Below are 17399 nucleotides of genomic sequence, written 5' to 3'. Positions count from 1 at the left end.
TGGGGGGATAAAGCCAAAAAACCCAAAAGCAACAAGAACAAAATAAAGCCAGGTACTGGCAACCACTTTTTTTCTCCAACATTTTATTTATTAAAAAAAAAAAAACCCTTGTTCTCATGAAGACAAACTCAGAGGCTGGCAGTCACAAACATTAGGAAAGAAAATTTAAATGATTTTCATAATGTGGGCAACAAGATCGCTAGTGATTGAAGAAAGAGGAGGTAAAAGTCCAGAAGTGCTGAAGACCGAAAAGAAGCTCAGCCCCTGGATTCAGTGAAGAGAAGGCTATTAATCAATTTCAATGGGACTGGAAGAAAGTAGCAGAAGAGAGGGAACTTAGGAGTTTGTCATTGTTCACTTATTTTTTAGTCCTGTCCAATTCTCTGTGAAGCTATTTTGGATCTTCTTGGCAAAGATACTAGAGCGGTTTGCCATTTCCTTCTCCAGCTCGTTTGGCAGATGAGGAAATTGAGACAAACAGGATTAAGTGACTTGCCCAGGGCCATACAGCTAATAAGTGTCAGAGACAAGCTTTGATCTCAGGTCTTCCTGATTCAGGCCCAACACTTTATCCACTGTGCCACCTGGCTGAGCTCAGGTTAGGAATTAGGGTTGCATTTTTTGTACCTAGGAAAAAAGAAGACAGAGCAGCTAGGTGGCACAGTGGATAGAGCACCAGCACTGGAGTCAGGAGGACCTGAGTTCCAATCTGCCCTCAGATACTTGACACGTTGCTGTGTGACCCTGCGCAAGTCACTTCACCCCATTACATTGAAAAAATAAACAAGCAAACAAAAAAAGACAGAAAAGAGAAATGCTTGAAGCAAGCTAGACAGAATCTGGGTGCAGTCAGAGCAATATTTAAGATTCATAGTAGTTTTCCACTATCCCACTTGGCCTTCCAATGAGTCAAGCTCATGTCCCAGATCACCTGTCCACAGCTTCTTCTGTGGACAAAACAATACTTTCTGTCCAGAAACAGAAGAAAACCAATGAAATATGTCCTTTCAGATTGAAACGCAATATCACAAAAGTAGCACAAGAAAACCCCTTTCTACAGCCAGTATGTGATAGAAAAGGGATATTCACTATATGGCAGCAACTTTATTTTAGGATTATAGATTTCTAGCTACTGAAGACTTGAGGAATGGTCTGATATAACCCACTTATTTTACAAAGGAAAATAATGAACCCTAGAGAATTGATTGGGAAATGTTTGACCTCAGTTCATACATAGAGTAAATAGCAGGCAATGATTCAAACCCAAATCATTTCACTCCTTGCCCTGGCACCACAATGACTCCATTTTACTTTGAAAATATGATGTTTTTTCTTTCTTTTTTTAAACATTTTATGATTGGGCTTTTTTTTTTACACTTGATGTACCCGAAAGGAACTTTGCCTTTAGATATGAGAGAAGAAAATACTGACATGGAATCCAACTACATATAATCACTGTGGAATTCTGGACAAGTCATTTGATGCCAAAGTGCCTCTGTTTCTTCATTTTTAAAATGAAGGGAGGTGGATTCTATGGCCCCCAAGGTTCCTCCCATCTCTAAATCTATAATGCAATGAAATATCAAAATGCAATGTTTCCCTTGAGGATTTTCAAAGGTAGATGAGCTTGCTTCATATTTATTCTCTGGACTTGTTGTTATTTTTGTTTTCTTCCTCATTGTTTGTTGAGAGCAAGGACAAGAGCAAGATTACAGAGTGAGAGTGTGCATGGCACATGCTTCTGTATCCATCGTCCTTCAGTGCATTCCCAGTCACTAATGGATGAACAAGCAACAACAGGCAGCAGCCGAGGATGCAGATTAAAACCTGTGATGGGGCACAAATGATCCTGTTGGTTTTATTAGTAGCAGCTGACAACTGCTCCTTATACACAATATGCCATTCCCCACTTTTCTGCCTTTGACCAGGAAGTACCCCATCTCTGCAACACACTTCCTCTTCAAACTCACAGAATCCCTAAATTCTTTCTGAGCATAGCTCAGGTTCCATGCCCTATAGGAAGCCCTTCTTGGCCATCTGCTCCTCCCAAGTATCAGAGCTTCTCATTTTTATATTTTTCTCACACCATGTTGCATATACTTCATATGCATCTCTGTGCACGTGTAGAATATAAACTGCTTGAGAGCAGGGACAGCTTCCCCATGATCTTTGTGTTTCCAGCCCCTTGTAAGTGACTTGAAGAGAGTAGGTGTTAATAAAGTTTTTTTAAATGAATTATCATTCTAATTATCTATCTTTTGTAGGCATCAGATTGCTCTGGGTTAATGTTCTTGAGATATATTCACTAAATTTTCCTCTCTGTCAGAGCCAGAGACTGAGCACGTAGTTTGGAGGTATGGCATTTCTGGGTGTTGCCTACCAAACAGAAGGAAATCCAGTTTTGAGCTTGTCTCACAGACACCAACTGGGGATAATCAGCCTAAAGGTATATGGATATATGCCCATGCAACTCTCTTACTCTGCTAATCATATAGTTTGCCAGATAAATATATACAAACAGAGCATTTGGGAAATGAATAATGAGATACAGCTTGTAAAACTGAATTCCATAAATAATCATTTGATAGTGCATGTATGTCTCTCTGAGAGAGACACAGACAGGGAGACAGACACAGGCACAGAAAAAAAAGAAGAAAGTCTGAGAGGAGGGAGAGAGACTTTATTTACTCACTGTAATTCAAGTTCAAGATATGTTCAAAACAGACACCTGTGTACCATGTAATCTCCCATTGCTACATCAAATTGCAATTTCATTTCCTATTTTACTAGAAAACAAAAACAGTTCCCTAGACTTAGAATTGTTTCTGTACTTCAGAGCTTGTGAAGTGAAATATCCTTTTAATAAAAAAAGAAAAAGTTCTATGGATTGGGTTTCTGCTTTTGTATTTTCTTTGCAGCACCAGAGCCTTGGGAGGTGTGGGACTGTTTCATCCTGGTGACCAAGAGGTACATATACTCGAAACTGTAAATTTTAAGCATTTCAGACACCTAATGGTAGAAAAGACCTTTAAGGTGATCTCAACTTCATTTATAAATGGAGAAACTGAGGCTCAGAGAGAAGTGATTTGCCAGGCTCACAAATCCAGTCCAAGCTGAGACTTGAACTCTGTCTCTTGTGGCTTCAGTTTCAGGGCTCATTACCCAGGGCTGTGCTCCCTTAGTTGACTGATTCTCAAGTGTTTTGAGAGATTTTTGTTGTTTAGTTTTATGCTTAGCAGAAGGAACCTCACTTGGCTCCTTCTAATCAATTCCAGGCAATTAAGAGACATCTGCTCAGTTTCCTGTGTGTTGACTAAAGAGGACACAATAAGTTGGATTATTCCCCTTTCAAACCACCAAGCCCATGACCTTGAAACCGCTTCCTTCGCACATGTTGCGAGCACCTTAACTCTGTGACCACTGTGCACTGCAAAGAAGTGGACGAGAGTGATATTGCCTGTAGGAGAAAAAAAAAGAGCTCTTTAGCGTGGTATTAAAATCTTTTCACAATCTACCCACAGTTTAACTTTCCACATGGGCTCACATTAGTCTCCCCTCAGGCCTTTTAGGTTTGAGCCGAACTGGACTACTTGCTACTCTCTGAACTTGTCATCCAATGATTCCATGTCTTTGAACGTGTACATGTCCTTGAACATACTCCGGCTCAGGACTGCACTCTCATGTCCCGATCTCTTGGAAACCTTAGCTTCTTTCAAGTTTCAAACTACAAGCAACTGTCCATAGGAAGACTTTCCTGATCATTGCTTTCCCCCTTCATATTATTGTGGATTTGATAATTTTTGTGAAGACTGAATCTCCCACGGTGGATACAAGCCCCTGGAAGCATGGACTTCTTTGTCATCCCTCTGAATCCAGGGCTGCATACATAGGCACATAGCAGGTGGTAAATAAAAGATTGCAGAACCAAATTAAATTCCTGAGCCTTTGAAATTGATCTTTACTAAATATCAATTTAACAGATGTATTTTAGGCTGTGTGTGTGTGTGTGTGTGTGTGTATGCAGATGTGACCTCCTCATATGTATAGGTCAGAGATCAAAATGCTAAGAAACCATTGACTGTACTCTCTTCGTATCTCTGGTCCACTTTACCTTTGGTTCTCTATTTTCAATGATGGCTATCTGCACATGTGATAAAGCTCACTTCTGATTTAACCTTCGCATATCCCCTGGTACCTAGTACTGCAGAGTTCTGCTTTGCACGTATTACATGCTTAACAAATATTGAATTGGGTCTATTTCCTCATAATATAAACAGGAGCTATCACCTAAAAACAAACCGTTAAGACTCTCTCAATGCAGGCTTACTATCACGTAGGCTTGGTGGGAACTATGTGCAGTTTGCCTAAAGTCCAGCGTAGTCACGTCTACATAACCTACAGACCAGGTTGGCTGTAGGGTAGCACCTTTTTCAGCCATAGAAACTCTAACCTCTAGAGCAAAGAGGAATCTGTTTCTGTGGAGAGGGTCACCATGATATCGGCTGTTTTGCACTAGATTTGGAATACGAGGACAAGCAATGTCTTTTTTTTTTTTACTAGGCAATGGGGTTGTGACTTGCCTAGGGTCACACAGCTAGTAAGTGTTACGTGTCTGAGGCCGGATTTGAACTCAGGTCCTCCTGAATCCAGGGTCAGTGATCTATCCACTGTACCATCTAGCTGCCCCATAAAATTTTTTTTGTTGTTGTTGTTTTGTCTTATTTATTTATTTATTTGTTTGTTTGTTTGTTCATTCATTCGCCTATTCATTCATTCATTTATCTATCTATCTATCTATCCATCCATCCATCCATCCATCCATCCATCCATCTATCTATCTATCTATCTATCTATCATCTATCTATCTATTAATTTTTAGGTAATTGGGGTTAAGTGACTTGCCCAGGGTCACACAGTGAGTATCAAGTGTTTGGTACAAGATGAGATTTGAACTCAGGTCTTCCTATCTTCAGGGTCGGTGCTCTATCCACTGCGCAACCTAGCTGCCTCCGTTCAAGCAATGTCTTCAACGATTATCAATGACTCTGTTTTACCCCCGTGCATCTTTGTTCACAGAGGGAAGAAAATCTGTATTTTGAAAGTATTGCTTGAGAGTTCAAGGCTGTTTCTATCAAGGCCCTCCCCAGCTTAACTAGCATTAGCAAAGACAAGTTCACACACAAACACATAAAGACATACAGACTCACACATTTCTATCTATACATAAATCAACAAGTATTTATTAAGTACCTATTGTATTCTAGGAATTGTATTAGGCATTGGAGATACAGAGACAAAAATGAAACAACTTACGCTCAATCATGTGAAATAGCAGGCATGAAAATTGATATATGTTATGCACTTTATACATACATACACATAAATGTGTGTACCTGTTGTCTCCCCAACATGTGTGTCCATGCATTTACACACACATGTATATATAGACACACATGCGTATATACATACATACATGCATGCATGCATGCATATATGCAGAATAGATGGAAGATAATTATAAGCCCTATGCTAGGCACTGGAAATACAAAGACAAAAATAAAACAGTCCCTGCCCTTTCAGGTAAGGCAAGTCAGCATCCTTTATGAAATTTTGACTAAGCACCAGGCACTTTGCTAAGCACTTGCTTCCCTCAAGGGCTTTCCATTAGAGTGAGGGACCTAGCATGTGCATATAGGGATGTAATGGACATCAGGTGCATGGCATACCCCATCAGCTTGCTAAGATGGCACCTTTCAGTGGAAGATACCAAGCGCATGATATAAGAAGATCATGATTTCATGCAAAGAAAGTACCTTGGAGAGACTGGCACAGGTGTGGACCTTTTACAACTGACTAGAGCTGGCTAACATGGGTTAACTGGGTACTGAAGCAGTCAAAAAGACATGTCTATTGGAATTGTGGTCTCTTAGCCTCATTTGTTTCTGAGGGTTTTTATTGATTACTTAGCTCATGGTGTCCAATGAAGAGAGTAAAGTTATCAAACGTTGGCATGTCACAGCAATCGGTAAGTCAGATCTAGGGCAGGTTTTATACCCAGCAAGAATGCCCTAGGGAGCCAGGAACCACCTTCCTGACTCCAGCCCAGCTGAAGGTTTCAGCTTGTGTTAGTTGTACTTCATCTGGACGTGAACTTTCTCTGACCAACACTGTGGAGGAGCTGAGCTAAATTTAGAGGCCTCTCCCCCCAGAGACCCAGGTGGTGTAGGAGAGAATGTGACCATCAGGTATTGAGGGGAAATGTCTGTTCGTTTCTTCTTGCAAAATCCATGAAGTAAAGCTTTCTTTGTAAAAGATAGAGAATCAATGTTAAGTCATTAAATTGAACATACTGGTCATCGCTAGGTGGAAACATAGCTGGTGGACCTGAAAGCTTATGGCAGAGAAAAGAGACGTCCCAATTACCTCAGGGTACATAACCCAGAGAGAGTGAAACTAGAGTCAACCAAGCTATTTTGGTAAACACAATACAATACCAGGCAACCACAGGCATTGGGAAATGAACTAGGGATACAAAAAATCAAAATAGTAAGAGTATCTACTTTAATCAGTGGAGACAGCACGTGCATATTTTGGCATATAGAAATAGTGACAAGATAGTTGAAGATAATACCAGTAGTTCAGCGGGTGGGAGTGGCGAGGGGCTTGTAGGTCAGAAAACTAAGTACAATAAACTGATTTACAACTTACCACGGCCAAGGAATGAATCACCAAGTGGAAGAAATAAAAAAAAAATAATAGTAAGCCTTGCCATCCATACTCAGCTACTCTCGTTTTGATAAATCCAACACAGGCTATTTCTGGAGCTTTATTTGAGGTCTTTCCAGAATACTCCAACCTGCTAGAGCTACAGTCCACTGGTACAGAATTCCAAGAGCCGAGGATAAATGCCACATTGGAGTTCAAGTCACTGGGGGGAAAAAAGACTGCAGACAAATCACAGTGGGGGAAATAAACAATTATGTTGAAACATACCATTGTATCGATCTTTCTGATTTAATGCTTCTGTGTTGTAATACCACACCCAAACTGCCTAAAACAGTGCTGGTGTTGCCAATCCCCACCCCACCTCCGAAGCAAAAAAAAAACCAAAACACACACACACACACTGGAGAGAGATTACTTCTAAACCTCAGATCACTTCTTTGGAGAAGTAGAGAACAAAGCACAGATAAGTCATCATTTTCCTTTTCCCACAGAAGAAAACAAAGTGAAGAGACAGGTTTGTGGTCTTCGCACTTATTCATTGGAAAAGAAACAAAATAACCCAATTTTTTCTGACATAGAACTTTGGAAACAAATTAACACCCCAACAACAGAGAGATCACAATAAGTCTTTTCAGGATTCGCACAGGATTGTCACCTCCGACTGATGTTTGGCAAGGATTCAATCCCTCTGTGTCTAATTTCAGGCTTTCAGGATGTATTTTTTTTGTCCTGATCAAGCAAATTACTTTTTTTTTAAACAGACTAGATAGAAAAATACATAGTCTGGGGTTTAATTTGAATGGTTTAATATTTCTAATCCTACTTTTAGAAAAATCTTTAGATATCTAGGCAATAAAAATAACATCAAAAGACCAAAGCATGGATGACTAGCCAGGTGATGTATTCATCTTTTTTATTATTTTATTTGTTTGTTTTTAGTTTTCAATATTCACTTCTATATGATTTTGAATTCTAAATTTTCTCACCCTCCCTCTCCTCCCCCCCTCCCCAAGATGGCATGCAATCTGATATAGGTTATATATGTACAATCATATTAAAATATTTCCACATTAGTCATGTTGTAATGAATAGTGAAAACAGAGGGAAAAACAATGAGAAAGAAGAAGCAGAGAGAGAGAGAGAGAGAGAGAGAGAGAGAGAGAGAGACAGACAGAGACAGAGACAGAGACAGAGACAGAGACAGAGACAGAGAAAGAATAGAATGCTTTGATCTGCATTCAGACTTGATAATTCTTTCTCTGGATGTGGATAGTATTTTCCATCATGAGTCTTTTGGAATTGTCTTAGATCCTTGCATTGCTGAGAAGAGTTGAGTCTATCAAAGTTGGTTATCACACAATGTTACTGTTACCGTGTCTGATGTTCTCCTGATTCTGCTTGCTTCACTCAGCATCAGTTCATATAAATCTTTCCAGGTCTTTCTGAAGTCCACATGCTCATCATTTCTTATAGCACAGGAGTATTCCATCATGATTTATTCATTTTTACAGAAAATATGTTTCAACAAACACACATCTCTTAAGAATCACCCTACCCGGACTCTCATATTTTTGTTTATTTTCATTTTAATGTTTTAAAAAATGATTATTTGTTAAATAGTATAATATAATAATATAATAACTTCATTATTACTTTTTAATAAACAAAATAAAACATTTGTCAAAAGAAAATAAAAATCTATCCTTGACTGTAAGGCAGTTTATCCGGATTTGTGTGGAAAGGGCTTAGAGTCTGCTTTGAATGTCCTTACTGAAAATTCCTCCAAAAACAAGGCAACAACTTCAGATGATGAACGTCTGAAAGAGTAGGGAATTAGAAACTGCTACCAGTCCGGAGTAAGAATATTGATTTCTGGACATCCTCATCTTTCATAGGATCTGCATAAAAAGGGAATCTTTTTGCAGGAAAAGGTGAACATCAGCACGCTATTAATTTCCTGAGAACAAATCATTTGCAACAAAATCTATCACCTTACATTTTTTTTAAATGTTGGTAAGTTCATTTTTTCAGTACTGTGTAATTCCTTTTTAAAAATTAATTACATAATTTATTTTTAGTTTTCAATATTCACTTCCACAAGATTTTTAGTTCCATTTTTTCTCCTCATCTCTCCCCTCCTCCCACCCCAAGATGACGTGCATTCAACATACCCCTTTCCCTCATCTGCCCTTCCACTATCTCCTTTCCCTTCTATTTTCCTGCATGGTAGGATAGATTTCTCTACCCCATTGCCTGCATATCTTATTTCTCAGTTGCATGTAAAAGCAATGTTTAACATTCATTTTTAAAACTTTGAGTTCCAAATTCTCTTCCTTCCTCTATCCCCATCTGCTCTCATTGAAAGCTCAAACAATTCAATATAAGTTATAGGTGTGTAGTCAAGCAAAACATTTCCATGATAGTCATGTTATGAAAGACTGGCTATATTTCCCTCCATCCTATCCTGCCCCTGTTTATTCTACTCTCTCCTTTGACTCTGTCCCTCCTTAAAAGTGTTTGCATCTGATTACACCCTCCCCCAATCTGTCCTCCCTTCTATCATGCCTCCCTCCTCTTATCTCTTTCTCCCATATTTTCCTGTAAGGTAAGATAAATTTCTGTGACCAACTGAGTGTGTATGTTATTCCCTCCTTAAGCCAAATGCGATGAGAGTAAGATTCACTCCTTCCTTCTTGCCTCCCTTCTCTTCCTCTTCACTGTAAAACTTTTTTTCTTTTCTCTTTTACGTGAGATATTTTACCCCATTCTAACTCACCCTTTTTCTTTCTCCCCATACAATCCTCTCTCACCCCTTAATTTTATTTTATGGATACCATCCCTTCATATTCAACTCACCCTGTGCCCTCTGTGTGTGTGTGTGTGTGTATACACACACACATACATACATACATACATACACACATACACATGTACATATATACACATACACATATACACACATATATATGTATGTGTGTTTGTGGATATGTATGTGTGTGTGTTCCCTCCAACTACCCTAATACTGAGAAAGGTCTCATGAGTTACAAATATCTATTTCCATGTATGAATGTAAACAGTTCAACTTTAATAAGTCTCTTATGATTTCTCTTTCCTGTTTACCTTTTCATGCGTCTCTTGAGTCTTGTATTTGAAAGTCAAATTTTATATTCAGCTCTGGTCTTCTCAGCAAGAATGCTTGAAAGTCCTCTACTTCATTGAATATCATTTTTTCCCCTGAAGGATTATACTCAGTTTTTCTGGGTGATTCTTGGTTTTAATCCTAACTTCTTTAATCTCTAGAATATCACATTCCAATCTCTCTGATCCCTAAACGTAGAAACCACTAAATATTGGGTTATCCTGATTGTGTTTCCACAGTACTTGAATTGTTTCTTTTTGGCTACTTGCAATACTTTCTCCTTGACCTTGACTTGTGTTTACAAGTAATATTTAGAGTCCTCCAGGAATCAATTGTTTTGCAACCTGGCACCAATCAAAAAAAAAAAAAGTCCTCTACAATTCTGCAAACAGTGGTGGTCTTGAAGCATATGTCTGGCTGAAAAACAGCATCCCCCTTCAGATAGTCTAGTGACAGACCACTCCAGATATAGCTAGAATGATCTGTACTTGCTATCCTACTATAGTAGATACAGAGATAGAATGGGCCTAAAAACCCTTCTAATCCAATCATCTCATGTCACAACTGGGGAAACTGAGGCCAAAAGAGGTTCAGTGGCAAATAAATGGAAGAATCAGAATCTGAACCTGAGTGTTCTTGCTCTAAATACAGTAGATGATCACTGTAGGACTGGGCACATACTTTTATCTGCACTATCATATTCTATTCTATGGATAATTTTCAATTCTTTTTTTTCTTTTTTTTTTAAGCAATTGGGGTTAAGTGACTTGCCCAGGGTCACACAGCTAGTAAGTGTTAAGTGTTTGGTCTGAGGCTGGATTTGAACTCAGGTCCTCCTGACTTCAGGGCTGGTGCTCTATCCACTGCGCCACCTAGCTGGCCCTGATTTTCAATTCTTGAAACTAATATGATAGTCACCTTTGTGGTGATTTAATAATGGCAACTAAATTCAAAGAGCAAATGGATTATAAAATTTAGTGGCATTTATTCATGTACAGAAAAATAAGTTAAATTGCCGATGAAGATGATGGAATTAGACTAAAACGGCCCTCAGACTCGGGATAATTTGATATCATTGTTCTAGAACTGATTTGTCCAGCTTCCTAGGCTCTCTCAGAGCTTCTGCTCTATTTGCAAAGCATTGAGGAACTCAGAGTCACTGTCATGTCACTGTGAGACATCTGAGTGTGGTTTGCATGTAGTAAATTGTTTTTATTACATCTAAAATGAGTGGATAACGTAGAGAAGAATCTTTTAAGGGGTCACGAATATCCTGAGTGTCCATATTGCCCACCTAGGCTCCCATTCTTTATAGGATCCATGAGGGCTGGGACTGACATTTGTCTCTTTTTGTACCCCAGTGATTAGCAAAGGGTCTGACACATAGTAGCTTCTTGAATGTTTATTGATTGATTGATTGATTATAATGAAAATGAGCTCATAAGTACTCAATGTATGAAACTTAACTTTTTATATAAACGTCATTTAATGAATAAAGGAATCTACTCTGTGTGTGTGTGTGTGTGTGTGTGTGTGTATGCTTGCATATGCACGAGCATCAAACTACTAACAGGTTAAAGTGCAACCTACAGAATACCATATGTCCACTTAGCCAGTAGCATCGAACAGCTTAAATCCAAGGACTGCTTCAGGTGCCAGAGACCATATTGAACCCACCTGAGTGGTATCATTGGCAAAGAGTCATATTTGGTACGCTTCCAATCACGCTACATGAGTAGCTGCCTACTTTGATTACACGCAGTCCTGATTATGGCTCAATATTTCAGTCTCATTATAGAGAAGGAATTTTGAGGTCTTATTCTTTCTGTTTTATTATTTGTTTTCAGCTAACACCAGTAGGAACCACCATATTCACAGGGTTTTCTGGAGATAACGGAGCCACAGACATAGATGATGGTCCCAATGGACAGATTGAATACATCATCCAGTACAACCCAGATGATCCAGTAAGTATTTGCTTTGAAGGGACAGTCAGTTAACTCTGATGAAACAAGAAAAAAAAACTTGCTATTTTTTTTTTACCAGATCCCTCATTTTGTTGGAACAATGAGTTCCAAGTGAGGAATTTCCTGCACCGATGCAGATTAGATTCTTCTCTGTAGCTTATAGTCTTAGATAATTCCTAGGAGGCACTGAGAGGTTAAATGGTTTACTCCCAGTCAGACAACCACTATGCATGAGGAATGGTACTTGAAGCCATCTTCCCTACTCTAACTAGTTTTCTATCACTGTACGATGTTATGTTTTCATTATAGTATACCCCTCTCATAATTATTTTCTAATTCATTGACTATGATTAATTTTACTTTGTTATTTTTTATTCTGATGTGATTTAGTTACAATTATGATTTAGGAAAAAAATTCCACTTTTTCCTTTGTGTTGATCTTCAGAAGTTCAAGTTAGCTTAATTTTTTTTTTCTGTTTTGTGATGAAAGTTATATGTTTCTAAGAAAAAAATATAATAGTAATAACTAATATTTAAATAGTTCTTTATGGTTTGCAATATTCTTTAAAAAAATTTCTCAGTTGATCCTAATAGCAGCCCTGTGGTATTGATACTATGATTAGCCCCATTTCAAAGATGAAGGAATTGAGGCTGATTGGATTTCAGTGACCTACCCAGTTGCTCCTACCTTTAAATTCAGAGCTTCCTATCCACCATGCCTTATGACATCAAGATTCTGGTCAAGGATAATAATAATATTGACACTCTCAAGGTAGTTTACAGAGCTTTAGACTTGTAAGAATTGCCATTGCCGTTGCTGAACCCTGAGGTCTTTCTTCTCCATCTTTTACTCCAAATCAAACAGGCTCTGCTTTACTACCGTCGCTGTAGATGGCAGTAAAACAGCCCAAATTAAGGAGAGAAAAGTCAAGTTTAGCAAGCCAGAAGTATTGTGGAGTAAATAGCTCCTCTGGCTATGTCTCTAGCTTAGTGAGTCAAAAGCATGAAAAATTGTAACATTGTACTAAGGGATTTTTAGTGAAAAGGGGACACTAACACAGATATATTTTCAAATGACCCTACTTTCAATTTAGGGTAATATTTATAGTTTTGATATCTTTAGTAAAAGTTATAGGAGCAAGAATGCTTGGAAAAAAGGGTAAATTTTGTATGGGGTAAGGAAATATGGATCTGACTGAAAAAATCAGTAGGTAGATCATATGTTGAGAAAAACTGTGAGCTCCACTTGAAATCATTTAATATTAATTAATAATATAATACAATATAATATAATACAATATAATATAATGCAATATGATATGATATATTATATATATATATATATAATATAATATAATACAATACAATGCAGTAAGATGTGACACCAAACAATATAATACAATATAATATAATAACCTAGAGAAAGACTAAGGCTTATCACAGTGCCTGGAACATAGTAAGAACTAAGTAAATGTTTGTTGTCTACCTCTCTGCCCCCAAGACATTAGGTATTCCACACAGAGGGGAAATTGACAGAAATACTTTTATGGATGGATTGCATTCTTCAATAGGATGGAAGGTACTTGAAAAGGAGGGGTGGTATCAATTTCATTTTTGTTTCTTCAGTACCTTTCACAGTGGCTGGCACATAAAGGTGCTTCATAATTGTTTACTGAATTAAATTGAATTGTACTGAAATGAAAATAATTCGACTAAATCAGTGATCACAGAACCATCACAGTGTCAATGACAAAAACTGTACTTTAAAAACTTTACCAAATCACATCAAAATATCTGGGCCCCTTATTTGCCACCCCAGGCTACTCTTTGAGATCCCATTAACGTGGCCATCCTAGGTCCTCAGAGGGCAAATGAATACTATTCCATTTAGGAGTTCTAATAGAACCTGAGCATCTAAGGTTGTTAGTATTTTCACTCCCGTGCACACATGAATGTGTTCCCCATTGCCAATCAACCAGATATCAGTTGTCTTTTATTTTTTAAGAAAGGATTTAGTAAGAACATATATCAAGAGTAGTTGCTCCCCCAAAAAAAAAAAAACAAAAAACAAAAAACCTCCATAAGCCAGGGGCACAGTCTCTCCCATCACACAGAGGCCTTGGGGAGAGCAGGCTCAAACATTTCATACAAAGCTGGCAGGCAAGCATGTAGGGAACAAAGGGGCAACTGAAAGCCCTGCTGGAAATCTTTTTATCCTTTTATATACAGCTATCCCTTCCACATCAATGCTTTCCCATTACAGTTTTGTATATCAGGAGTCAGCATAAGAAATTAAAAGGGAAGGGGTGCGGAGCTAGGTGGCATGGTGGATTAAACTATGGCCTTGGAGTCAGGAGGACCTGAGTTCAAATCTGGCCTCAAAAATTTGATACTTACTAGCTGTGTGACCCTGGGCAAGTCACTTAACCCCTGATTGCCTTGCCAAAAAGAAAAAAAAAATTAAATGGGAATTTGGGGGGAGTTTTGTGGAAGCAGCGAATGATACATGAAGGCCCATGGATGATAGAAACGAGTTGAGAAACTCAGAAATGCGTAAAATATGTATGAAGTATTATATAATATCAAAATATTTTATCTTGAAATACCATAATAATTCAGATTTCTTCTCTGGTATGAAGGGAAGGCCAAAAAAAATTATGTGGATTTTCCAGATCACAGGGGCACTGCATCCCTAACCCCCAAAATATGGAAGGGATAACTATAGTATCCTTATGAAGTACCCTTTACATGTGACTTTCTGCTAGATTTCAAAAGTCCATGCCTTTACAGAGTCTGAAGTTGCTGTTTCTCTCTATGCCAAGGTCTAATGTCCCCTGAAGTGGCCCTTCCCCAAGTGCCTTCTTGTCCCTTTCCTGGCATGTCACTCAGCTCCGAATAGAAGCTTTCATTAGCCAGTCCTGTTCCTGAGTAACTGCTATTGATACACACGGAACCTCCAGACCTTCCTTGGTTCCCACCTGGTCAATTCCATCTCTGGAAATATGAAAATCAGGAAATAACATGAAAGACTTGGCTTCTCTGTAGAAGAAAAGGAATTGCCCAATAGGCTGGAGGAAAAGTGTGGAGAGTGGAGGGGGGAAGCCAAGGAGCTGGGGAAGCCTAAAGGTCTAAGCAATGGAAAGGAAGCAAATGAAAGCCTCCTATGGGACCAGCAAGTCACAGCTCAGGAGAGTTATTGATAATGGACCAGCACAGCTAAAATATTAGTCTTTTTGATTAGGATTTAGGACTCTTTGCAACCCTGGAGTTAAAGATCACTGTAGGAGGACCTATGATCATTCTTCAGTAGGACTGGTCTCCAGAGACCTCCAAAGGATGGCATAAAGTAATGCCCAGTGTTTGTCCTTGTCATGTGAAGATGTTATTGGAACTCACCAATTAGTTTGAGTGAAAATGTGCTGCTCTTCTGTACCATGTGGTGGTGATTCTTTATTTTTAACCACCCTGCCACTTATCTTATTCTAACTACCTCTTCACCACCACCTCCTCCACCCCCAACAAAGAAAAAAGGACACATACATTCAAGGGTAGGTGACCTCTCATCTCAGATGCCATTCTGCGGTAAGAATAGATTGGATTAGAGGCCCTTGAGGGTCCTGCCCATTCTGACATTCTGTGATACTGATGCTGTGAAATGCTGATTATTTTAAACACAATTCCAGGCAGCTTTGTGTTCAATTGTGCACTCTGTTCAGTACCTGGTAAAGTAGCAACGGAATATGCATGTCGCTTTGTGAAAATGTTTTCTCTGTATAGCCAATGCATGATTGTCTGTGATCTTTGGAGCTGAGGTAAAGATGATTAATGAAAATCAGTACAAAGGCGATGGCAATCTCAATTTTGGTAGCGCTACACCCACCACCGTGAGTTAGCAGCGTTCGATTCAAGAAACATGTATTAAGAAGGTACTATATTCCAGGCAGTGAGCTAGACCCCAAATCCCAAAATGATACAATCTCTGTCCTTGACAAATTTGCATTCTATTGGACTGGACCATCGAAATGCAGAAAGTTCTGTTTCATCCCTTTGATTTGAACCAAGCCTTCCCTGAAGTGTGGGAGGGACTGCCGGGAAGATCTTCCACATAAACCCTCTTAGCTTCCATGCGACTGCCTGAGGCCGAGGTGTCCCCATTAGCCAGGAGTTCTGGCCTTGGAGTCCAGAAGTTATTGTTGTTAGCTGCTTAGTTGTGTCCAAACCTTCATGACCCCATTCAGGATTTTTTTTTCAAAGTTACTGGAGTGGTTTGCTGTTTCCTTCTCCAGCTTATGTTACAGATGAGGAAACTGAAGCAAGCAGGCTTAAGTGAATTGCCCAGCGTCACACAGCTATTAAGCATCTGAGTCTGAATTGGAACTCAGGTCTCCCTAACTCCAGGCCTGGTACTGTATCCATTTTGCCACCAATCTGTCAGGAAAGCCTGAGTTTACACCTAGCCTCAGATATTTACTAGCTGTGTGACCCTAGGCAAGTCACTTAACCCCATTTGCCTCAGTTTCCTCATTTGTCAAATAAGCTGGAGAAGAAAATGGAAAATCACTTCGGTACTTTGAAAAGAAAATCTGAAATGGGGTCATGAAGAGTCATAAAGAGTCAGACATAAGGGCAAGGAATGAAAAAAAATGAATGAAAACTCAATTTAACCTACTTTCATTCCTTCACCACTGCTCAGCCTCCTCCTTAGATGTCTCTGAAACTCTTGTCCATACTACACACAGCTACCAAAATGAGTACCAGACCAGCCACTCAGTCGATTCTAATATTTCTCTGTTACTTACAAGCTCAACAATAAAGTCCTCTTTTTAGCTTTTAAATCCCTGCAAAGCCTGGCTCCAATCCATTTTCCCCCCAGGCTTATTGGACATTATTCAACCTTCTGAACTCTGAGATCCAGCCAGGCTGCCTAGAGCTCTGTTTTTAACACACAACACTAGTGATTGTTTGCCTTTGCCCCAATCTTCCCTTGGCCCAGGATGCTTCCCTTCCTACCTCGGCCACCCAGAGTCTCTCTTTTTCCCTTAAGATCCAGCTCCAGTAACACATTCTACCTGAAGCTTTGCCTAATTCTCCATCTGCTGCTGCCCTGATTTCAAAAGTCAGATTTAAGTACTCTGTTTATGCTAGATATACTGAAAAGTGGTGTCCCAAAAGGCATAGCACAGTTTGAAGCATTAATGGCTTAGAGCTGATAACTTTAAAGTCGAAGTTCCCTGCAAGAAGTCATAATTTCACTAATTTTACTTACACCCTTATTGTTTGATTCACAGTAGGCCTTTCATAAATACATGTTGATTGATAGATTGATTCCACGTAAGCCTCCTGCAGGTCACTAGGTTCAGTCTAAATATCTTGTCCCCTTGTTCCCCTTTTTCTCTCTTACTTCCCATCTCTTGCTGTTTCTCTGAGAATAGCCACCAAATTGCTGTCAGAAAGCAATCCCTTCCTGGATCCCACTCAGATAGATGCATGGATAGATAGGTGGATGGATAGATAGAATCCCCCTACTGGGATGTAGGGACCTTGATGAAAGAGGCCATTTTATGTTT

General features: G+C 39.1%; 1 protein-coding gene across 2 annotated transcripts in view; it reads left to right on the top strand.

Moving 5' to 3' along the window:
* Positions 1-17399, top strand: part of PCDH15 (protocadherin related 15) — a 1495046-nt gene that overhangs the window by 867473 nt on the left and 610174 nt on the right. For both annotated transcript variants that reach the window (XM_020978669.2, XM_078150714.1), the window contains one exon: positions 11713-11832. In XM_020978669.2, coding sequence (XP_020834328.1) covers positions 11713-11832 — 120 coding nt within the window. The remainder of the gene's footprint in view (positions 1-11712; positions 11833-17399) is intronic.

This window comes from Phascolarctos cinereus, unplaced genomic scaffold (assembly GCF_003287225.1).
Source record: "Phascolarctos cinereus isolate Bilbo 61053 unplaced genomic scaffold, phaCin_HiC Scaffold_3;HRSCAF=262, whole genome shotgun sequence".
Taxonomy (NCBI): Eukaryota; Metazoa; Chordata; class Mammalia; order Diprotodontia; family Phascolarctidae; genus Phascolarctos; species Phascolarctos cinereus.
Note: the sequence above shows the minus strand (reverse complement) of the source record. Positions and strands in the feature narration are given on the sequence as shown.